The sequence below is a fragment of the Mastigoproctus giganteus genome, chromosome 11, assembly GCF_048544385.1.
Source record: "Mastigoproctus giganteus isolate SK-2022 chromosome 11, ASM4854438v1, whole genome shotgun sequence".
NCBI classification, from domain to species: Eukaryota; Metazoa; Arthropoda; class Arachnida; order Uropygi; family Thelyphonidae; genus Mastigoproctus; species Mastigoproctus giganteus.
Window position 1 is genome coordinate 144740690 of NC_143585.1, and position 26027 is coordinate 144766716.

Consider the following 26027-nt stretch of genomic DNA (forward strand, 5'->3'; position numbering starts at 1 on the left):
ATGAATTTACATTTGGTTTTGCTTACTGAGGTAATTACATTGTTGGATAACATTATTACATTGTGTGATTTTTTTTTTTTTTTTTAATTTTATTTTTAATTAAGTTGTATTTTAATCTTATCTACATTAACTCTACAAGTGGATTTTTTTCTTTTTTATCTGTCCCAGATAAGTATAATTCCTGCATCAGTGAAAGAGTTGACTGATTTAGTAGAATTATATCTTTATGGCAACAAACTCTCTACCCTTCCTTACGAGATTGGCTTCCTTATTAACCTTGAAACTTTGGCCCTTAGTGAAAATTGTTTAACTAGTTTGCCAGATACACTATCTAACTTAACGCATTTGAAAGTATTAGATCTCAGGCATAACAAACTCAGTGAGGTAAGTAATTTTTATTTCCCCTTACATTGTATAACTAGTGAATTATTGAATTATTATTAATTGCTGAATGATATATCTTGCATTTCTCAGGTTTATTTGGAAAATGGAATTAAATGCTATTCGAAATTCTTCCTGGTTTAATAAACAGTTTTATACATGCTGTTTGATGTATTTCACAAGCTCCATGAACTACTTTTAACTTAAGTTGATGTCAAGTCAAGAGTTTCTAGTATTAAAAAAAAAAAAAAAAAAAAGCATGAATGTTACAATAGTTTCTGAATGTATAAAAGCTGGAAAAATAATAATACAAAAAAAAAAAAAAAAAATGAAAAAAAAAATATATACAATGCTTTTTTTATAAAAAAAAATAGGTGCTGGTACTCATTCTTTGCTATCAGGAAAAATTAAAAGGATATGAAAAGTACTCTAAAAATTTTTTTTTCCCGATAGTTACTTTCGTAGTAATGTTTTTGGAATAAGAACAACAAATTTAGTGTATTAACACAGTTTATTAAGTATAAATTTATTATTCAAGTATATATAGAAAAATAAGTAAAATGTGAATAAAATAAGTAAATAAATCGGTCAACTACTGAGTGCCGGACACTCAGGATTACACAAATTGTTGTTAGTGTAGTATCTCAAATAGAGAGCTTTATGGTAACTGAAAAAAGTTTCTAGTACCCCGGCTTGGCCTAAAACTTAGGAAATAATGAAAATGTTGTCTATTTGAGTCTTTCCCATTGTTATGAATACCAATACCAAGGGTGGGAGAAGCGACTCCGACTTCTTCCTGCAGAAGCAATTAAAGTCTTGGGGAAGAAGCGACTGGTAGGTGAGGGCCCTGCAAGACTGCGCAGGCACCTTCCCACCACTGCCGCCTCAACACTGGCTCTCTGAGTACCTCCTTGCCGGGACAACCCCACAGCTTTGAAAATTGTTAAAAAGTACTTCTTGTCACAGAATTCATAAATGACCTTTATAGAATTATTAACTAACTATTTAGGAACCTTTTTGTCACTAAAAGGAGAGTTACTTAGTAAAAAGAAGCACGCTATTGAAGTGCAACAAAAAAAAGATTTTGAACTGAGTTTAGCACAAAAATAAATGATGGATTTCAATTGCAATAGTTTTCCCTTGATAAGCATCGAATAATGCACAGTTAATGTGATTTTTAAATTTTTAGCTCCATTAGCGACCGAAATAGAGGGGAGACACGAAAATTACTTACATTTTCCTGTCTGATGCCACCATTTTTAATTTTAAAAATATTTTAAAATTATATTTTAAACATACTCGTTGAGCTCTTTCCAATGGTGTAGCTATAGGTTGTCGACAACATTTTTATCCCCCACATTTACCGCCCTCCATTTCTCAGACAAATTTTTGTCAACAGTGATCAATATGGTGTTATGTTGGCCCACTTGATGTGCAAACCCATGCAAAATTTCTAGTCAATAGGTTGAGTGGTTCCAGAGATACAATGCTGCAACAGACGGACAGACAGGCAGACAACCAAGTGACATTTTAATGGTCCTTCATTAAACTATGGCCCCTAAAAATAATAAGTAAAAATAAATAACATAAATAAAAATAATTTTATAATAAAGTTTTTGTAGAATATTCCAAATTTTTAATAAGTTCTCATCCAACACCCTATGCCAACTTCTTTTCTTCCTCTTTGTGTGTCTCTTGCTCAATGACCTTTCTGAAGCAGCCATGAATCAACATATTTTGTCGGATTGAAGTGGATCAGCGGTGGGCCTACAATTTTAAGAAACAGTAGTGAAGAAAGTGTTTTTGTCATCAACGAAGCTCTGGTTGGGCTGACAATCAGATTCATTTGTGAAAATCCTCATTCACATTCACTCGATGAAATTGGTATCATACTCAGAGCGCCCATCAAATTCTTCCGAAATCATCTTTTCAATTAGGTACCTCCGAAATCCACGAATTGCATATAACTGTAACCTAATTGACAATTTTCTAACTTCATTTTCACCAAATGCCAACTATTCATGCTTAGAAGGTTTAATACCTTTGTTGTCCTAGTTTTCCTTCTCTCGTCATTGGTATTGTCACTAGTTCTTAAATTTGAATTTTTTTTTTTGAAAATGTCAGTGTCATTCGGATATTCAGGTATTGTGATCATGTAAACAGAGATCGGAAAAATGTGGATAACGCACTTCCACGAAACAACAGATGATTATTTGTCGGGGTAAAAGAAATTACTCCCTCCTAATTCTCGAACGGGGCATTTACAGTTGATTCACGAAGGTGTCCAACCTATGGTCCGCGAGGAAAGTGAACTAAAACAGCATTTTAAATTTTGTTAATTATGAAAAAAATTCTCTTTAAATGTTTTGTTCAGTAAATGTAATTGTGTATTGTACTTAATAAAATTTTTGAATATTTTCAATTTTACTTTTACATGCAACAAGATATGGAAAATGTAACACTCTAAAGAAATCTAACTTTGAAATTTTTTGAATATGCACCTATATGGGAAATGGTTGGACACCACTGCAGTAGAAGGTGGGCCAGAGCCCATTGGGAATACATCTTGATCTGCTCACTGTTGACCAGCACGACTTCTCCATACGCAGGACAGGTGGTCGGATAGGTTTTACCAGGTACCACTAAATTATAAATGGTAATCCCTTTAGCTCTCTTAATTCGCTCAGCAGCACTAATTGCCTGAAGGTCAGAAATGCGAACAGTGCGTACCGAGTTAATTCTCTCCTAATCTGTTTACTATATGAAAATTTTCTTGCTCAACGGAAACTATTTTAAATGTAACTTCCAAGGGGAATTCAAAATAATTAAACAGAGGTCAGATTTGAGCAATTTAGAATTATAAAAATGGTTATACAGTTTTATATAGAAAATATCTTAACAATAGACAGTGAAAATGTAAAATTAGTTAAATAATTTTAAGCTTATTTGAATAGTAGATAAACATGTAAAAAAATTTACGGAATATTACAAATTTTGAAGTGCACTGCATCCAAATGTCACACGTCACTGTTAATGAAGGTGCTGGTACGCCGTACCGTTGCATACTGTCACAAAAAAAGCACTGTGTATATATATATATACAGGAATCCCTCGATTAGCACAATTAATTGGTTCAGCGAAAATGGCACACTATGCGAAATCGCGCTAATCGAAGTTAATAATCAATACAAAATAGCCTAATTCATTCCAATATACCAATCAATATTTTTAAAAATACATTTTTTATGGCAATTTAATGTACATCAGTATAAAAGCAAAGGATAATTATAAATATTTGCAGTACAGTAATCAAAAGTTTATTGAAATTAAAAAAAAAAATTAGAATATATAACTCACTTTATTTCTTTGTAAAATATTTCAAAAGGCTGGTTTGTGCAGACTTTTCTTTCTTCCTTTCATCATAAATTTGCTTGTATGGATACATATCTATTTCAATGTTCCTGCGAATTTGCATACTGCGCTCTATATCTGGGTCTGCATCCATGATTAGTTGTTTCATTTCAAATTTTCAGCTGCGTGAAATATTCCTTTAAGTTCTGTTAATGTCAACTTCTTTTCTTGAACATTTTCTTCCTTGCAAATTTCCACCTTGTCATATGCTCATTATTCAGCAATATTAAGGAGGTCAGAATCACTTAATTGTTCTGAATGTGATTCCAGCAATTCTTGAACATCACTGTTGTTGATTTCATCAAAGCCTAGATATCTTCCAATATTTGCTATTTCATTAATAACAATGTTGACATGAGTGAAACTACAGAAATCATTTGCGCAATATAGCAAAATATTCTTCCAAATTGCTCTCATATTACTGGATGTTACTTCAGACCATGACTCATGAATATTGTCTTTCTTTCATGATGTTGTAATTTCTCCAAAATTCAACTAAAGAAACTGCACCATCTCCAGTTGTTGCTTCAATTGCTTGCACAAATGTTCTGGGCCACTTCCGTAGCCAGGTGGGCAGGAGCAGCAGTGCGTAGCACACGCTTCTTGATTAGACCGGGGTTCGAGCCCGTGACCACCAAATATGGAGGATGCGGAAAGGTCAGGGAATGACCATAAAAAGGGAATAAACAAAAAAAAAAGGGAATAAACAAACAAGCAAATGTTCTGCGTAAATAATAGGCCTTAAAAGTAGTAATTATGCCTTGATCCATAGGCTGTAAAAGACTTGTCGTATTTGGAGGTAAAAAAATAACTTTCAAGTTTTCACACAAATCAGAAAGTGCTGGTGGGTGGCCAGGGGCATTGTCTAAAATCAATAAAATTTTGAATGCAAGATTATTTTCTTCGCAGTAGGCCTTAACTTTCGGACAGAAATAGCTAGTGAACCACTCTTCAAATAAAGCTTTCGTGACCCAAGCTTTTCTGTTAGAGTGCCAAACAACAGGTAGGCTTGCTTTATTAATACCTTTACTGAAAGATCTGGGAGTTTCATTTCTATAGATAACCATGGGTTTTAATTTCAAATCACCTTCTGCATTGCCTCCCAATAAAAGTGTTATTCTATCTTTGGAAACTTTATAGTCTAGTTGAGCCTTTTCTTTTTTTGCTAGAAAGTTTTTTTTTTTTTTTTTTTTTTTTTTTCCGCATTAGTTTCCAAAAAAGGTCTGTTTCATCAACGTTAAATATTTGTTCATTTGCATAGCCGCCGTCTCAACAATTTTCTTTAAAATTTTGGGATATTTCGTGGCTGCATCTTTATCTGCACTTGCCGCTTCTCCAGTTAATGCAACGTTATGCAGTCCTATTCTTTTCTTAAAACGTTCAAACCAGCCTTTACTGGCAGTGAAATTTCTTCCATTTCTGCTTCAATCACTTTCTTTTGAAGAACTTGCTTGAACATTTTCTTCAGTTACCGCTCTACCCAAGTTTTCTATTGTTGACTTTTTTCCTTTATGGTCATTGTGCAGATTGGAATTCTTTTTTGATTGCAGTCTTTTATCCAAATGGCTAAAAGACGTTCCATCTCAATCATTGACACGTCTATTTCTTGTGGTTTGTGTGCATGCTGACGATGAAGCAAGCCTACCTTTTTCCTTATATGCACTGGCTTTACTTAAAATTGTCCGAACTGTTGATTCAGGCATTCCAAGATGTCAAATTTGTATTTTACTATCGCCATCTTCAAATCTTTTTATGACTTCAATTTTTTCATCTAACGTTATCACTTTTTTTTACCAGAGGCACTATCAGATACACTTTTCCTTTTATCCATAGTTAATAATTACGTAATATATAAAAAATTTAATAGAAATTAATGTAATTAATTAGTATGCTCAGTAATTAATTGCAGGAGATACACGGGAGTCTGCAAGTTAACACACAACGCAAGAACAACTGATCTGCATGTACGTAACAAATGTAGTGTGGCTGGTGTTGTCCTTCAGAGTGCATAATATTAGAAAATATTTCAATTGTTGTAATAATACGTTTGAAATAATCCGTTTCCTTTTTATTTTCTTATGGTAGAAAAACGCGCTTCCCATACTGTAGCTTGCGTATGTTTTTGTTTATTTCTCGATGGAGAAGGTGTAACGCGACGTGAAATAAACAGTAACTCCCTTTTGTGAACAGAGCTGCATTTTCACTAAGAAAACAAGGGATGTGTTTCTATAATGTTCTCTAATGTTATGCATACTTTAGCACTGTATTTACATTCGTAGCTTAGTATTGACTTTGTAGCATCACTAGCTTCAGTTTCTTTAGGCCAAGCCAAAATACTGCGCTAATCGAAATTTTGATTCATCTCACACTAATCGAACCCGCGCTAATCAAGGGATTCCTGTATATATAGGTTTGTATTAATATATTGATATTGAATTATATATTGAAATTGTGTGCACACACACACACACACACACACACACACACACACACACACACACACACACACACACACACACACACACACACAGGGTATATGAGAATATCTGAAGAACTTTATTGAAAGACTTAGAATTACCATTCAGGCAACATCTAACAGAAAATTTCACTTTTTTTTCCCGAAAGTCACAAACACTCAATGTGGGCACCATTAGTCAGGCGCAAAATATCCAAACGATATTCCAGTTCCTGCCATGTATGTATGCTTCAGCATGTTTGTGTCAACCTTTTAAATTTCAACTGCGATTCTTTCCTTCAAATCATTAATGTCACCCACCAGAGTTTTGTACACATTGTCTTTAACATACCCCCATAGAAAGAAATCACATGGCTTGATATCTGATGATCTAGGTGGCCAAGGTATGGGAGCACCACACCCAATCCATCGGTTCGGGAATTTCTCGTTGAGAGACTCGCGCACAATCAAGCCCCAGTGTGGTCTGACGTCATCTTTCTGGAAGAAGAAACCAGGTTGCAATTCTTCTAGCTGTGGATAGGCAAAGTTTTCCAGCATGTCTAGGTAGATGTTAGAGTTGACTGTTGATTCAACGAAGAAAAAGGATCCAATCACACTATATGAAACAGGCCACACCACACATTAACTTTGGGTCTGTCTCTAATGTGCTTTGTCATGACGTGTGGGTTTTCTGATCCCCAGATTCGTACGTAGTAGTAGTAGTAGTAGTAAGCAAGCAAGAAAGCAAATGTATGAGCTTATGCAGCATCAGCCAAAAAAAAAAAAAAATCGCACCATTCCCTCCAAATGCCTGTCCAGTTCCTCCTTAAATTTATTCAACCTATCAACTTCCACAACGACAGATGGAATTTTGTTCCAGCAATTAACCACCCGCTGGCTAAAGGCAAATTTCCGCACATCTATTCTACATCTGTCTTTTCTTAATTTGAATTTATGCCCCCTTAGGTTCTTAATCTGAACAAGTGGAAGGATCCCATCAGAATTCAGCGTGCTCAACCCATTCAAGGCCTTATATACCTCAATCAGATCACCGTGCAGGTGCCTAGTCTCCAGCTACTGCAATTTGCAGAACTTAAGCCTCTCTTGGTAAGAGGATCCCTTCATTCCCCTCACCAATCTTGTTGCCCTTCTCTGTACACACTCAAGTAAATCTACATCCTTCCTAAAATGAGGCCTCCAGACCTGTATGCAGTACTCAAGGTGTGGCCTGACCATTGCCTTATACAGAGGGATAATCACCTCCTTTTCCCTGCTAGCAAAATTCCTATATATCATTGACAAAACCCCATGACCTGCCCTGGCAGCCTGTCTGCATTGCTCAGAAAACTTTATATCTGCCTGCACAATTACTCCCAGGTCTTTTTCATTTTCTACCACCTTATGTGTAGTACCACACAGTTGGTATGTTTCTCTGGGGTTACTTCTACCTATATGCAGTACTTTGCATTTGTCAAGGTTAAACTTCAGTTGCCACTTCTTAGCCGATCTGCCCAAATTATCTAGATCCTGTTGCAGTAGCACACTGCCATTACTGTCATTAACAACCCTGCCAACCTTTGTCTCATCTGCAAACTTCGACATTAAGCCTGATATACCTTCATCAATATCATTGATAAATATACAAAACAACAGTGGACCTAACACCGAACCCTGTGGGACTCCACTAATAACATTAGTCCAAGAAGAGCAGCACCCATTGATTACCACCCTCTGTCTTCTCGCACTTAACCATCCTTTTATCCATTGTAGCAACTTACCCTTAATACCATTCTGCTCCAATTTGTACAATAGTCTTCCATGCGCAACAGTGTCAAAAGCTTTCCTGAAATCCAAATATATGATATCAAAATTATTGTTTGCATCCAGTTCCTTTGTAACCACATCATAATATCCTATCAAATTTGTCAGACAAGACTTTCCCTTAACAAATCCATGCTGTGTCTGAATTATTGCTGCAGTCTTGTCTAGATGATCCTGCAATGCATCTTAACCAGCAACTCCATTATTTTACCCGGAACAGAAGTTAAACTAACTGGTCTGTAATTACTCGTGTCACCCTTCGATCCCCCTTTGTGAATTGGGGATACATTTGCACATCTGCAGTCTGTGGGAACCTCCCCTGAGTCCAAGGATGCTCTCATAATTATGGCTAAGGGTTTGCTTAGTTGCTTTGCCACATCCTTTAATATAACTGGATAGATCCCATCCACCCCAGGTGCTTTTCCTACGTTTAACTTCAACAATTTCTCTTCCACTTTGCTCTCAGTTATTACAAAATCATTAAGTATCTTGCTACAATTTGATAACCTTCTGCCATTTTCAAACCTTAATAATTCCTCATGTGTGAATGTAGATGCAAAATACTCATTCAGTTTGTTTGCTAGCTGAGCAGGATCATCAACAGTCGAACCATCGATGTCAAGTGGACCAATCAGATTCATCCCCTTCCTTTTAGAGTTTATATAAGTAAAGAAATCCTTGCTGTTTTTCTTAGCATCTTTTGCCAAGGATTTCTCATAATCTGCCTTTGCCTGCCGAACCTGCTTTGTGACCTGATTACAGATTAACTTATATCTGCCATAATCTTCTAAGTTGCTTGATAATTTATATGCATCCCATGCATTTTTCTTCTCTGTTACGAGTCTCATTAGTTCATTTGACAACCATTTAGGCCTAAACATTGAACAATATTTCTTAATAGGTATGAAACTTTTAGTAGCTTCCACGATTAATTCCTTGAATGCTTCCCACTTAGAATTTACTGTTGGTAACATCGTCAGTTGATCCCACTGTACAGAATTTAAAAACTGTTGGAGACCACTGTACTCGCCTTTACGGAAGCAAAAACCCTTTCCTTTACCCCTGATGGTAATTAAATCTTTAAGTAAATCCCACGTCAGTACACTGTGATCACTGCCACCTAATGGTTCTTTTATCTGCAAATTCCTAATACATGAATGATCACTGCTGATAACCAGATCAAGAGTATTACTTTCTCTGGTTGCCTCTCGAACATGCTGCTGCAGAAAACAATCATCCAATAAATCCACAAAAGTCTGACTAGTGTGTGAATGCCCAACCCACAAGTTCCAGTCAATATCTGGGAAGTTAAAATCCCCCATTATAAGACATTCCGATTTACTAGCCCACTCTATTTCTCTGTACAATTGTTCATTGTACTCATTCAAGTCATTAGGCCTATAACACACTCCTACTCTAATTTTTGCTTTCGCAGTGCTTATGTCACACCAAACTGACTCAATAGTGCACTGTTCATCAATATCAACTGGATGCACTTCTTTTGATTTTATGTTTTTCTTTATTAACAGCATAACACCATCTCCCTTCCTATCCTGTCTATCCTTTCTGTACACATTGTACTCCCCAAATTCTAGTTTTGTTTGTTAACTGTCCCTGAAATGTGGAATGTGGCTTCAGCTGTGAACAGGATTTTTTCCAGAAATTCATTATCCCTGTGAACTCTATCAAACATGGTGATTGCAAATTTCTTATGGGCAACCCTATCACCTTGCATAATCACTTGCTACCTGTACTCAGTGACACTTCAAAAGTTTTTCTATAAGATTAGACCTTCAATATTGCTCTACGACTCCCGATTAAAATTTTATTTATGAACAAAGTTTTAAAGATAAGTCTCATACACCCTGTGTAAGCAGATACAGTCGATTCCAGTTATTTGGGACACATCGGGACTAGTGCATTTTGATCCGATTACGCGTCTGCCAATATTATCCGAAATTTCACATTACCCCCTCCTTTACAATTGGTTCACTGTACAATCAAATCACATTATCGTGGACTTACCATAGTAAAGAGTCTGCACGTGTAGCACCGTGACGATAGTGGTATCGTCACCATCCTCCCCACACCGGGTGGAAAAAGCCCGGGTTCGAATTCCGTCGATGACGCAAGGAACTTTAATGGGCTTTTTTCACTCCGTAGCTGAGTTAGTCGGTCTCAGGCGCAGATAGCAAATTTTCCCCCAGAAACTGGGGTTTTTTTTTCGTCCAGCAAAACAGGCAAATCGACCAGAGAACACACGCAATTTACAGACATAATACATAAACGGGTATATGTAATCATTTATGGGAGACCCTAATATAATAATAATAATTGCCATAGTAAAGTACTTACTATACGATGTGTAGTAAGTGCCGGTCATTGTGATCACATTTGTGAATTGAATTTTAATTCTATTAAACAGCGATTCTAATTAGAGAAAATAGGAGGAATATTATCCACAGGCTATAAAAGTAAAGATATATTAAGCACGAATTTACCCTTTATTACCTTACCAATTAAAAAATTAAATGATATGTGAAAATTGGAAGAATATACGTGATAATTGGAATAATTAATATGTACTGTAATATGTACATACTAACCAGTTGACATGATGTGGTTACAAAGGAACTGGATGCAAAAAATAATTTTGATATCATATACTTGGATTTCAGGAAAGCTTTTGACACTGTTGCATATGGAAGACTATTGTACAAATTGGAGCAGAATGGTATTAAGGTTAAGTTGCTACAATGGATAAAAGTATGGTTAAGTGGGAGGACAGAGGGTGGTAATTAATGGGTGCTGCTCTTCATGGACTAATGTTATTAGTGGAGTCCCACACGGTTCGATGTTGGGTCTTCTGTTGTTTTGTATATTTATCAATGATATTGATGAAGGTATATCAGGCTTAGTGTCGAAGTTTGCAGATGATACAAAGGTTGGCAGGGTTGTTAATGACAGTAATGGCAGTGTGCTACTGCAACAGGATCTAGATAATTTGGACAGATGGGCTAAGAAGTGGCAACTGAAGTTTAACCTTGACAAAAGCAAAGTACTGTATATGGGTAGAAGTAACCCCAGAGACTAGGCACCTGGGCGGTGATCTGATTGAGGTGTATAAGGCCTTGAATGGGTTGAGCATGCTGAATTCTGATGGGATCCTTCCACTTGTTCAGATTACGAACCTAAGGGTGCATAAATCGGAATTAAGAAAAGACAGATGTAGAATAGATGTGCGGAAATTTGCCTTTAGCCAGCGGGTGGTTAATTGCTGGAACAAACTTCCATCTGTCGTTGTGGAAATTGATAGGTTAAATAAATTCAAGGAGGAACTGGACAGGCATTTGGAGGGAATGGTGTGATTTTTTTTTTTTTTTTTTGGCTGATGCTGCATAAGCTCATACACTTGCTTTCTTGCATCACATGCCACTACTACTACTACATTTCTGTTCACTGACATTTGTGGGCAGTGGTTAAAATTTAAAACAGTAAAAAAGATAAGCAATCAATAATGAAGAACACGGCACACACAAATTGCAAGTAACAGGATACGCGCAAGTGAGAACGGGAGTAACAAGTTACGAAGCTTTAAAAATAGGAATGAAGAAAAGATTCTGAAAATTAATATTTTTATATGACTGAAATTCCAGCTGTCGGCATTCTCACAAATTCAATAAGATCGAGTTTATTATCCGTTTATGATAGATTGCACTAACAGAAAAGCCTAATAAACAGGTGACTGCTAATTGTTTTATGGTTGTGACTGAAATCCGACCGAACCACGTGGTATGGTCGGAGACAATCATAGGGTAATCTCCAGTGCTGCGGTCTCCTGCCCCAATTAAATAGCACATTGTCCCAATTAAGTGAAGTAAACCCTGGCTATATTCTCGATTGGGTTCTGTTTCTTAAAATTTGCCCCAAATAAATGGCTGCCCCGATTAATCGGTGGCCCAAATAACCATAATCCACCGTATAATAATATCTAAAAGAATATATTTAAGTAGAAATAATAATAATGTCCACAAGAATATACTCTTTTAACAATAATAAGCAAAAAGGAAGTGCTAAACTCCTGTGTATGACATTAAGATAAGATTTATATGCAATGAACGAAAACAATATACATAGAAAATGGGAGGAAATGTCAAAATATGAAACGTGGAAGTTGAGAAAATTGGTTAGAGGACACAATACAGTAAAATTGGGATTATGTATGTGCTTTACATTACCTCAAATACAATTACATTTCAGGTAAATTCAATTATCAATAATGTACCTTGGCAGTTAAAAACTTGTTTTAAAATCTGAGTGAATTGCATTATGGAACAACTTCCTCCAATTGTAAATAATGCCCATTAAGTTAATGACTCAGCATATTTTCTCAGTCATGCAACATAAGGGGCACCGAAAGACAACTGCAGCATTTCGTTGATTGCATCAATTACTGAGCAGTGAAAACCTGGCCTCAGGTTTTCACTGCAAAGGCCCATTTGCTGAATGAAAATTTTGTTGCAAGTGTAATCTGCATCCTAAGCTTGAATTGAGGCTTGGACAAAATGCAATTCCAGTGGTACCTGCAAGATTTTTGGGGCTCATATTCGATAAAAAGTTGATGTTCCTTCAACATATCTGCCACCTTGTGTACAAATACGTGAGAGGTTAAAATTTCCTCCATGCTCTCTCGGCCCATGCCATGCAATTTTGTGATCATGTGTCTGCCAGTGAATTAGCACTCTCTCTTGAATAAGTAAAATCTTCTTCTTTATTTAGTGTTACGCTAACAATCACTTTACTTGATCAGGAGGAGAAGTAACCTTTCTTTTTTTCTTTTATTTACATATTATCACTAACCCATATTACTACTTGGTCACAAATGTGGCACTGCCCTGCCTCCATGTGGCAGGGCCGATAACCTGGAGGGGGAAAGGTCACCTTCCAGGGTGAAATGGAGCAAGCAGTTCCCAAAACCCAGAAAACCACTGGGTGCACAGAAGAAACTGTGACAAGGCAACAAGAGGAGTCTGGTTCTGTCGCAGGAAAATGCCAAAAGACTGACGTAGACAGATTCCACACTCCCACTTCCCTAATCATTCATTCTACTCAAGAACAGCCGATTGAAAAACTTTCTCCTAGTGCAGAAATGCCTAGAAAGCACAATCGGTACTCCCAAGACAGTTCGTCGTTTAAGATCAGGAGACCTACTGGTTGAAGTTCCCACTGCTCGACAATCTGAGCAACTACAAAAACTAAACTTTTGTGAAACTTCTGTCACCGTTTCACTAAGTTTCCCTGAACACGTCAAGAGGTGCCATCACCGAATGGGACATCATCAACATGTCAGACAAGAGCTAAAACAAGAATTACAAGACCAAGGAGTCATCAATGTCACAAGAATTATGACAAAGAAAGACAGCTAGTCTTTCTTTGTCATAATACTAGTTCCTACTTGGAACATAATGCTCCCTTTTGACAACCCCAAACCACTGACAGTGATAAAAGGCTATCTTAACTGCCGAGTTAAACCATACATCCCAAACCCATTATGCTGCTACAAGTGCCAGAAGTTTGGGTACTCACAGACAGTCTGCAGAGGGGTAACTGCCTGTGGATCCACTGCACACATTAGTACTGACTGCGCTGCCACAACACCAATCTGTCTTAACTGTAAAGAGGCACATCCGATGTATTCCAAGGAGTGTCCCCTTTGGAAACGTGAAAAAAAAATACAACGGTACAAAACTGAACATAATGTAACCTACCAAGAGGCTAAAAAATCCTTACCTGTTCCGAATACTAACAAGCCAACTTATGTACAAATAACAGCAAAACATGCATCAATTTCTACCCAAATGGAGGTAACTATACTACCAAGTAAATCACTAGCCAAATGGGCAAGGTCACTATTTACCCCAGTACCAACATACCAAATGAAAAACAAACAAAGCAAATCTATAAATATGCCAATCAGTACAACTAGATACCATTCAACAGCAGAATACCGCAGTACTACCACTCCTGACTCAAACCAAACAGAATACGTGGACTCGGAAGACAATTTAAATGAAGATGAACAGGTTTTAGAATTGTTCACCAAGGAGGATATGGATATAGGGAAACCTTATTTTTCAAGGAAGGGGAAAGGTAAACTTGAGCGATGTAAACCTTCTGTCCCTTGAAATAAGTCGAAGGTTCCACTAAACCCAAATAATGCTTACCTTCTTACAGTGGAATTGCAGAGGCTATCGTAATTTGTCTGATGTCCGAGATCTCCTTTCACAATATGACCCTATTGCCTTCTGTCTACGGCCCCAAATGCCAAGCGATATTAGTGACCACAGTGACTTTCATAGTGATTATCTGGTATGCTTAACTGTAAAAATGTTTCTCCTGAGTTTCGTAAGATCGCTAACTCTTGAGTATTATTTTTAAATACATTTATCCACATACTATAACATAGAAAGGAAAATCGCATTTCTTTAATCCCTTTTTTATTTTTAGTTTATACTAACGCTTTCTTCTTTGCTTGGGTCACTAGGTGGCACTGCTCTTGCCTCCACATGGCAGGGCTGGTAACCTGGGAGAAAAAGAAAATCTCCCAGGGCCAAAAAGAGTACATCATGATAAAATCAAACTCTGACTTATCTGGGCTGCCAGATGCACCCCAGACATCCAAAATGAAAGACAGTTCCAATGCAGGAACTGCCAAACACCAAAAAAATTGAGACAGAATTATCCTATTTCAACTTTCTTAATTATCCACTGAAGTGGTGAAAATGCAATTGGAAAACTCGCCATTTAGAGTCCAAAAGGAATTAGAAAGTAGAGCTGGAGCTCCCAAGGTGAGGAGACATCCTCATAGAGACCTCTAACACTAAACATTCAGAGCGACTTTTGAGCATTAAACTCTTTGCAGGACTACCAGTAACCGTGACAACCCACAGATCACTGAGCTCCTCCAAAGGAGTGATCTCAGACTGGGATTTACTAGATGTGTCTGAAGAGGACATGCTAGAAGAATTTAAAGAACAAGGTGTTATTCAAGTGAAGAATCTACACCAGAAATGATGGCAATCTGACCCCTACACGAAATCTGATATCGACATTTAACACATCGCATCGTCCAACATCCGTTAAGGCTGGATATGTGGTATGCAATGTCAGACCATATATTCCAAACCCGTTACAATGTTTCCAATGTCAGAAGTACGGTCATTCCCAGACAGCTTGCCGGGGAACCCCTACTTGTGCAAAGTGCAGTTCAGTAGAACACGACTGCGAAGCCTGTACTGCCCCTCAACCAATATACCCAAACTGTAAAAAGGACCACCTTGCCTATGCTAAAACATGTGAATGCTGGAAAAACGAAAAACTTATTCAAAAATATAAAACAAACTGTTTCCTATCAAGAGGCAAAACGGATCATCTCACTACCAACCCATCCAAACAGACCTACGTATGCCCAAATTATCAAAAAATATCAGTCAACAGCAATGCAAACTGAATTATCAGTACGCCCGAAAGAGTCTTTCTCAAATTACGTTAAAACCCTGTACAGTGCAACCCAAACTCAAGGAGTCAATACCACCAATATCCATACCACCCAGAAAACTATATTCCCCAGACCAAGAATGCAAAGAAAATCCCATCAAAACTCTCAGACATCAAGAAGTGGATATTAATGAAAAATCAGCAGAAGATGGCATCCTAGAAATTTTTTTCGAAGACATGGACATATGCAAGTCTTACTTTCCAAAAAAAAAGATAAAAACAAGAGCGAAAATCAGAGAACTTCGACACGAAAACGTTCTGAAAGCCTAAAAAGAAACAAATAATGAACACAATAATTCAGTGGAATCGTTGTGGTTTCCATGCCAATATTGATGATGTTTATGAACTTACCTCTAAATATATGCCAATATGTCTGTGCCTTCAAGAGACATTTAAAACCTCAAGATACACCAAAACTGTTTCAGTTTAATATCTGTATACTGAGTATAATATCTTTATCTATATAATACTGCACTTGGAGGTGTAGCTGTTTCAGTAAACCCACACGTTCCTGCCAAGCATGTTTTACTGTACTCTTTCCTTGAGGTAGCAGCAGTCCGTGTAGCTGCTGATATCCACATTACAATTTGCTCCTTGTACATTCCACATAGCTATATAACTTTCATCAAAATGATCTAGATAATCTCATAACTCAACTCCCTACATTTTTCCTCATTCTGGGAGTTTTAAATGGTCATTACACACTATGGGGCAACAACAAAACAAATTGAAAAATGTTTATACGATAACCTTCTACTAAATGATGGGTCACCTACATATGTTCACCTCCCTTCTGGAACTAATGCTGCAATAGATTTGTCCATCTATTCAGCAGCCCTATATCCTTCTTTAAAGTGGTCAGTAAATAATGATCCACTTCATAGTGATAATTTTCCCATACTAATTTAATTATTGAATAAGTCCTCTTATTATGTTACTAAAATTCCGCAGTGGCTCACTGATAAAGCAAACTGGCAGATGTATAAAAAACTAGCTAAATTTGACACGAAAATAATCGAAGAATCCCCAACTGATGAAGCAGTTGAATATGTCACAAAAACAATATTACATGCAGCAGAATAAAACATACCAAAACCCTCTTTAAAACTGCCGATTCATCCAAAAATCTGGTGGAGTAACGAATGCTGGGCAGCTAAAAAAGAGCAAAATAAAGTGTGGATTTCCTTTTGTCGCAGTGCAACTTCAGAAAATCTTATCCAGTATAGATGTGCAATAGCAAGGTATGTTAGACGCTGTAATAAAAAGGCAACTTGGATCCGCTTTACTTCAACCCTCAGCCAAGACACCCCTACAAATAAAATTTGGAAAACAATCAGAAAAATGAGTGGAAAACACCAGACAATTCCCGTTCCTATCATGGAATGGGGGGGGGGGGACAGAATATTTCTGACCCTGCCCAAATTGCCAACATCTTAGGGGAAACATTTGCCAAAGCATCAGCAACAGAAAGTTACACACCAGCATTCAAAAGATTTAAAACAAATACAGAAAAACAAAAATTAAAATTTTCGTCTAAAGCGAATGAACAATACAACCTTACCATTTGCTCTCCACGAACTGCTCTATCAACATATAGATGCAGTGCTGTAGGACCAGATAATATTTACTACTCAATGATACAGGAACTAAATACTGAATCAATGCTGTCACTTGTTGATCTGTTCAATAGACTTTATCTAGAAGATACATTCCCCAGACAATGGCACCATGCTACAGTCCTTGCCTTCCTTAAACCAGGAAAAGACCCGAGAAGCCCTAATAGCTATAGACCCATTGCCTTGACCTGTTGCCTCTGCAAAATTCTTGAAAAGATGATAAACCGTTGACTGATATGGTACCTAGAAAACTTTAATCTCCTACTTTCCGCACAATATAGTATCCGAAAAAACAGATCAACACTAATTATACTAGCAAGACTTGAACTCCATCCGAAACGCATTCCTTAGATCGGAACATTATGTCATGGTGTGTTTTGATATAAGTAAAGTTTACAATTCCATGTGGAAGTATGGACTACTTTGTGAATTATATCACCGTGCATTTTGGGGTCATTTCCTGATTTTCATTTACCTGTACAAACGCACATTTCAGGTTGGTTTTAAAACTTCATTATCCCATGTGTTCTTATAAGAAGTCCCCCAAGCACTCTGTACTCAGTGCTACACTTTTCATAATTGCAAGCACCTCCGTAGCCAGGTGGGAAGAAGCAGCAGTGCATAGCACACGCTTCTTGATTAGACCGGGGTTCGAGCCTGTCACCACCAAATACAGGGAATGCGGAAAGGTCAGGGAATGACCACCACATATTCCTGGAGCAATATGGCCTTAGTTGCTAATGCTCCTAAAAAAAAAAAAAAAAAAACTCAAATCATAATTGCAATAAACACCATTGCCGAACAGATTCCAAACACTATTGATACAGTACTATTTGTAGATCACCTTAGCATTTCATGCAAAAAACATGAATACTGTTGAAAGACAGTTACAAGGAGCAATAACTAAGATCAGTTTATGGACGCAAACTAATGGATTTCAACTCTGTCCACATAAAACGTTGTGCATCCATTTTTGCAACCAACATAAACTTCACCCACATCCAGAACTACAACTAAATGGCCAACCAGCAGCAGTTCATCCCAGCATACAGTTTAGATCATAAACTTACCATTTTAGAACATATTAAAAAACTAAGACCATCCTGTCAACAAAAGCTAAATGTCATCTGGGTTCTCTCAGCAACTAAGTGGGAAGCTGATCGAGTTTCCATGTTGCGATGATACAGAGCCTTAATAAGAACAAAGCTTGACTATGGAGCACCAGTGTATAGCTCAGCAAGCCCTAGTGTCCTTTGCTGGCTTGACCCTATCCATCATAGTGCAATGCCATAGGAGCATATCGCACGTCTCCAGTACACAGCCTATATGCTGTGAAGCGCATGAACCCCCTATCTCAATCAGAGGACAACAACTTATATTACACTATGCATATAAAATTAGATCTATGCCTGAACACCCAAACTGGGAGATACTTTTCAACCACGAGCACAGCATGTTATACCAAAACCGCCCTTCTTCTAACCGACCGTTAGGTATGTGAATAAAATACCTTTCAGATGAACTTAATCCATCTTTTAATAATGTTGCAAATACACTTCCAATTTCCTGTGCTCCTTGGGACTTCACCTTCATGCAATTTATCTCTACATCAATGGAATAAATCTATGTTACATAAAGAAAATTTCTTGCGACTGTATCATGCGGTAGTGGATCAGTTACCCAACTTCGTCGTAGTGCGTACGGACGGATCAAAGAATGAGGCCCACGTTGGAATTGCCGCAGTTTTTCTGAACACCACATTGGACTATGAACTGCCATATGAGTTTAGTATATTTTCTGCTGAACTAATGGCTATTCAGATTGCACTGAAGTATATCGAATCCTCCGATATTGAAAATAGTATAATTTTTACAGACTCTTTAAGTGCACTTCAAGCCCTGAAAAACCCTATGAATATCACCCACCCAGTCTTAAAGGAAGTAATCTCCTCTTTGCATACTTTTTCAAACTTGGGAAAAGCATACGCCTCTGCTGGGTCCCTGGACATATGGGAATTCCAGGAAATTAATTATCTGACAATGCTGCAAAATCGGCCATCTTAACCACCCAATGATAATTGGAAAGTACCATATCAAGACTACAAATCAATAATCCAGAGAAAATGCATGTACTAGTGGCAATTAATCATGAAAAAATCAATATGACATAACTTTGGAGCATCAAGCCAAAACTTGAGTGATGCCTTTCAAGCTTTAACTCAATTCAACAACAGGAGGTAATATTAGCATGCCTACGAATAGGTCACTAAAAATATCACTCATTGTTATGTATTAGGAGGGGAGACCCCCCCCCCCCCCGAGTGTCATCACTGCTGTGCAGTGCTTTCAATAAAATATATCCATGTTGAATGTCTAAAATATACAAGAGAATGCCAGAATCTTTTCACTCCACCCACAACAGAAGACCCTCTTACACTTATTTCACTTTTAGGCAATAAAGCAAATGTCTCAAGCATTTTTAATTTCTCAAATTGATTAATGTATACCACACCTCCTTTAACTAGTTAAAAACTAACTTGCTTGTACTATTTTTTGCAATTAACTCTATCTGACAGGAAATAGCATTAATACTTATATGTATGGTGCACTATGGCCATAGTTGCCGATGCGCCTAATAAATCCCTAAACCAACAACAACTAACACCAAATATAATTGTTTCCTTTTGAAAATACATAATTCATCGGCAAGATTTTGTTCCACAATCCAAAAAAAAAAAAATCACTAAAAATAGACTTCGAGGCAGTCACTGCAGAGTCAATGTTAACTTTGATTTAACCATAGTCTCATTATACTTGCCACCTGACCAAAATATAAGCTATGCTGACTTAGAAGAATTACTGATATGTTACGCAGGCTGTTTCGTGGACATCAGTGTTCTGCAGCCTTTACCTATCAGTGTTAACTAACATGCCTTGTGCATGGACTGAATTCCAAAGCTGATTTGGTTATATTAAATCTTAGTTAAAGATGTCCCAGAAAAACTGTGAAAGTCAGTGATTGTCTAGCGGTTCAATAATAGGACAATGATGTTGTATGCTCTAAAATTCTGCTTAACATTGATAAGGAGAACTTGAAGCTTGGATCATGCATTGTGTTTTTTACTCTGAAATCATCCTATAAGTATGCAGATATTAAAGTTAGATCTCAGAATGCTGCAAAACATGGTTCCTTTACTATAAATCTTGTGCTAAGATTAACGTGTGGCAAGAGAATTGGTCAGAGGGCAAGATGATTAAACAAAACATAGTTTATTAATTGTAGCATATAAAAAACACACAAAAAATACTGATTGTACAATGAGCTCTATTTCTTACCAAAAAGGATAAAATGATATACTATATATGTAAAGCTAATGATACATGTGGACAAATATGTGGTCTTCAGTTTGCACTGCTCGTCCTCTAAGAACCAACACTCATCCTTCAGTGCAAGTGTATAGTTGCATATGTATATGTACTGCACGGACTCAATATATAACAGTCTAAGCTTAATGAATTTCATTAATACAAATAAATTCACCTGTGTCTTGCATTCTAATTACTAAGGTGTTGTAAGAGTGATACTACATTAGTAAGTGTTCTTACAAGGAGGGATGTTTCTTCTTAGACTATCAAGTTAAGAGTAAGTTATTAACGTCTGATAGTTTCATTCATATTTAAGCTATTGTGTCATAAAGTTAGGGTGAGACTTGCCAGAAAAATCTTTGCTTTGTTCAGGAAAAAGAAGTCTTTCTCCAAGTCTCTTCTCTAAGTCTTAGTCTTCAATGGTTCTTCTGATAGCTTACATCTGAAAGGCTTTGGGACTAGCAATTGGGCAGAAGATGAAGTAAGAAGTCTTCAGAAAGCAGCAGTAGGTCAGCAGCAAAATTCTCTAGCAGTTTCTCAACAAGTCTGAAGTGAAGTTCCTAGAACAAGTCCCCGTTCGGGTGGAATTCCTAGACTTCTCAGCGGTAGTCACTGGTTTGAAGGTCCGATTCCCAACAAAAGGAATCTCCAGGCAACAATCAACGGCCCCAGATGGCAAGCGATTTTGTGGTCAAGTGTCTCTGCCAGTAAATTAGTGTTCTTTCTTGATGAAATAAAATCGTTTTCTTATTTTCAGTGTTACATTAACACTCAATTCATTCAGTAAAAAAGCACTTTACTAGATCAGAAGGAAAAGTAACCTTTCTTTATTCCATTTTTTAGTTTTATCACTAACCCACTACTGCTTGGTCACAAAGGTGGCACTGCTCCTGCCTCCACGTGGCGGGTTGGTAACCTGGAGGGAAAAAGCTCTCCTTTCCAGGGTGAAATGGAGCTAACAGATCCTAAGACCCAGAAATCCACTGGGTGCATGGATGAGACTCTTACAGGGCGCAAACAGTTGTAATGTAGACTAATGTAGCCAAAATCAGAACTCCAACCTTTCTTATCATTCGCTCAACTGAAGAACAACCTAGTGGCAAACTATCACCATTTCTAGTGCAAAAATACCTAGATACCCCAATAATAGGTACCCCAAAGACAGTTCGTTGCTTAAGATCAGGAGACTTACTGGTTGAAGTTGCCACTGCTCGACAGTTTGAGCAAATACTGAAACTAAAAACTTTTGGAACTTCCATTACCATTTCACCACACGTTTCCCTGAACACATCAAGAGGTGTCTTCACCGAATGGGACCTCACGAACGTGTCAGATGAAGAGTTAAAACAGGAATTACAAGATCAAGGAGTAATCAATGTAAGAAGAATAATGACAAAGAAAGACGGCACACTAGTTCCCACTCGAAACATAATACTCACTTTCGATAATCCAAAACCACCAACAGCAATCAAAGCAGGTTATTTTAATTGCTGTGTTAGAGTGTACATTCCAAATCCCTTGCACTGCTACAAGCGCCAGAAGTTTGGGCACTCACAGACAGTCTGCAGAGGAGCAGCTGCCTGTGCCGCATGTGGGTCCACTGCACACATGAACACTGAATGCACAGCTACAACACCTAGTTGTTCAAACTGCAGAGAAGCACATCCGGCGTTTTCTAAGGAGTGTCCCCTTTGGAAAAGTTAAAAAAACATACACCAAACTGAACACGATGTCACCTATCAAGAGGCCAAAAAATCTTTACCAACCCTGAATAATAATAAAACAAACCAACCAAAAGACATATCAATTGCAACCCAAACAGTGGTAACCATACCACCAAGTGAATTGCTATCTCAATGGGCAAGGTCAGTATTGACCACCGTACCAGTAAACCAAACGACAAGCAAACAAAGTAAAGCCATAAATACTCCAATTACTGTACAGCCAGATGCCTCCCCACAGCAAAACACTAAAGTAACTACCTCTCCTGATGCAAACCAAACAGATTGATGGACCTAGAAGATAGCTCACACCAAGATGAGCACGTACTAGAACTATTTACTGATGAAGATATGGACACAGGGAAAACCATACTTTCCAAAGAAGGGGAAAGGGAAACCTGAGCGAAACAAACCTTCAACCCCTCGAAAACAAATCAAGGGTTCTACTAAACCCAAATAATGCCTACATTTCAGCAGTGGAACTGTAGAGGATATCGCAGTAATTTAAATGACATCCAAGATCTCCTCTCATAATATGATCCTATCACTTTCTGCCTTCAGGAAACCAATCTGACCCCACATAACTTTTTCTCTCCAGAACTATATAATTCATCGGCAAGATCGTGTTGTACACAACCCTAACAATCAGGCACATGGAGGTGTAGCATTGATAATCAACACTCAAATACTCTCCAAACCACTCCCATTAAAAAAAAAAAAACCTTGAAGCAGTTGCAGTGCGAGTCAGCTTTAGTTTTGACTTGAATATCATCTCGCTATACTTGCCACCTAATCAAAATATAAGCTACACTGACGTAGAGGAACTAGTGGTACAACTTCCTTAATGCTACTTCATCCTAGGGGACCTCAATAGTCATCATCCTTTATGGGGAAATCAAAATATGGACAAACGAGGACAAATTATAGAAAAGTTACTTGACCAGCACAATTTGATTACTCTCAATAATAGCACACACACCTATACGCATTTACCTACAGGATCTACCTCAGCTATTGATGTCTCACTATGCTCAGCATCCATATATTCTATATTTGGATGGAACTATTCACAGCAATTCACTGGGTAGTGACCATTACCCAATGATATGCCGGACTGATACAAACATCCCCCACTCTCAATGCTGATGGAATGCTGCCTCTTGCTCAGAATAATCACCTGAGAGGGCATAAATTCAAATTGAGGAAAGACAGATGTAGGATAGATGTGCGGAAATTTGCCTTTAGCCAGCGGGTAGTTGGTCGGTGGAACAGACTTCCATCCCTTGTTGTGGAAGTTGATAGCCTAAATAAATTTAAGGCTCAGCTGGACAGGTATTTCGAACGAACGGAGGGGTGAAGTGGAAGGGGTTTTTTTTTTTTTTTTTTTTTTTGGCTGATGCTGCATAAGCTTGCTTTCTTGCATCATATGCCTCCTCTAATGCTAATACTTTTCTAAAAGAACTTTTAAATGGAATTTTCCAAAGCAAAATGGGATATATACAAACAACTAACAATACTGGAAGAAAAGCAGGTCCATAAACTCAGCCACAGAATATATATCTCGACAAATACTACAGGCAGCAGACAAAGCAATCCAATAAAATATCAGCATGCTCAAAATTTTGGTGGAATGATGAATGAATGCAGCACGGCTAAAAAAGAAAAGAACAAAGCACGGAACATCTTCAGGAAGTTTCCAACAACTGCAAATCTCATCCACTTTAAACACCACACATATTCTATGCTGACAGATGTAACTTCAGACTCAACAAAAGCTCCTTTCACACTCAAGTTGCTTTTGATAAGAAGCATGACCCCTCCAGCCCTTCTATCTTTCCTAAATACATTATACATACCATAGTGGAACTTGTCATCCCCAATTTCCAGGTGGCACCATGTTTCTGTTAGCCCCATTATATCAGCATTAGTTGTCCTAACCAGGAGTTCAAATTCAGCCATTTTATTGATAACACTCCTGACATTACTGTAGATGCAGTTTATTTATTCTTTTATTCTTCCTTCTGGTTTCTGTTGGGTCAGCTATGATGTATACGTATACTTTTTATGTGTACATCATAACAGAAACAGACCTGGCTTATTGTGATGGCTCCTACGATTTTTGCTGCTGACCCCCAGACGAAGTAGTTAAAAGTCCTAGGACCCACAGCTTTATGTACTTACTATAATTGTGCTTACATTAATTGCATTTTATTTCGGGTATTTTTTTATTTTTACCAATTCTTCCATGGTTATTACACCTGATAGCTCAACTCCCCTACAAAATACACTGATAATTACCTTTTTGTCTATATATATGTTGTGTTTGTTATTTGGTTTTTAGGAGAATTAGCAACTAAGGCCATATTGCTCCGGGGATATGCGGTGGTCACTCCCTGACCTTTCTGCATTCTCTATATTTGGTGGTCACTGGCTCGAAACCCAGTCTAATCAAGAAGCGTGTGCTAAGCACTGCTGCTCCTGGCTACGCAGGCACCAATATATATATATATAGAGAGAGAGAGAGAAAACCTTATTGCCTCTACCACTTTGGAAGGTAATTTATTCCAGTGTTGAACAACCTGTTTTGCAGAGGCAAATTTCATAAGATCCAGCCTTTTGGGCCTCCCAGTTCTTGTCTCGTTTATGTGAGAGAACAAGTCTTATTCATTTTAACCACCCTCTTCAGCACTTTATACACCTCAATCAAATCTCCCCTTAGATATTTAGCTGTCAAACTTTTCAGTTCCCACATCCAAAGGTGTCCTTCATGTGTGTCGATTTGTACAACTAATCTGGCCACCCCTTCTTTGAACCCTCTCCATCCCTGATTACAAACTCCAAATGCAATCTAGTTATCATTGTCTATACAGAGGAATAAGGATATTCTACTCACTACTAGCAAAGGTTCTATAATTCATGGACAGGACACCATGTGCCTTCCTAGTCATCTGTTTATACTGAATGGAAAATTGTCAGGTTAAATTGTAACAGCTAAATCTTTTTCATTTTTGAACTGCCTTTAACTCTCTCCCACTTACAGACAGTTCATCCCACATCAAATGCTATATCGTAAAAAGCCTAAATGTGGACCTAAACTAGGTTGCCTCTGACTTCAAATACACAAATAGTATATTATCATATATGGTGGTTCCACAGCTCAATAGGATATAGGGTAAATGAAAAGGGCACCTGTAAATTTCATGGAGCACAAAATAAATGAAGTGAACTCATGGAATCCATTTTAATGGAAAATTACCCGAACTGTAAGTAACATGATACAGAGCTGATTCTCAAGTGCTTTCCCAAAGAGTCATAATGAAGAAGTCCTAACATATATGTAATTCCCAAATAATGAAAATTCATTCTTGCTTTTCTAAGTTACTCAGTGTCGATTATTCCACTGTTTTATATTAAGTTTGCTAGTAAACATTACCTTATTTCATTTTACTTATTAAACTTTAGATTAGATCCAAGTAAACTTAATGTGCACATGTTATTTTTCAACCTATCCTGTGAACTTCTGGCTGTGACAGGGCTAATTGCAAACTTGTACACACACACCTTCAAGATTTCTGTTATTCTGTTCACCAAATGCATAATCTTTACATTTAGAAACATTGAACTTGCAATTTTTCATAACATATTTGCACCTAATCTAATTCTTTGAAACATCATGGCCTTGGTTCAAATTATTAACCAC

General features: G+C 37.5%; 1 protein-coding gene across 3 annotated transcripts in view; it reads left to right on the forward strand.

Moving 5' to 3' along the window:
- Window positions 1-26027, forward strand: part of LOC150078496 (leucine-rich repeat protein soc-2 homolog) — a 487454-nt gene that overhangs the window by 67559 nt on the left and 393868 nt on the right. For 2 of the 3 annotated variants that reach the window (XM_090385300.1, XM_090385301.1), the window contains exon 4: window positions 169-384. The exons of the other annotated variant lie outside the window; for it this stretch is intronic. In XM_090385300.1, the coding sequence (XP_090241426.1) occupies window positions 169-384 (216 nt within the window). The remainder of the gene's footprint in view (window positions 1-168; window positions 385-26027) is intronic. 3 annotated transcript variants of the gene reach the window in all.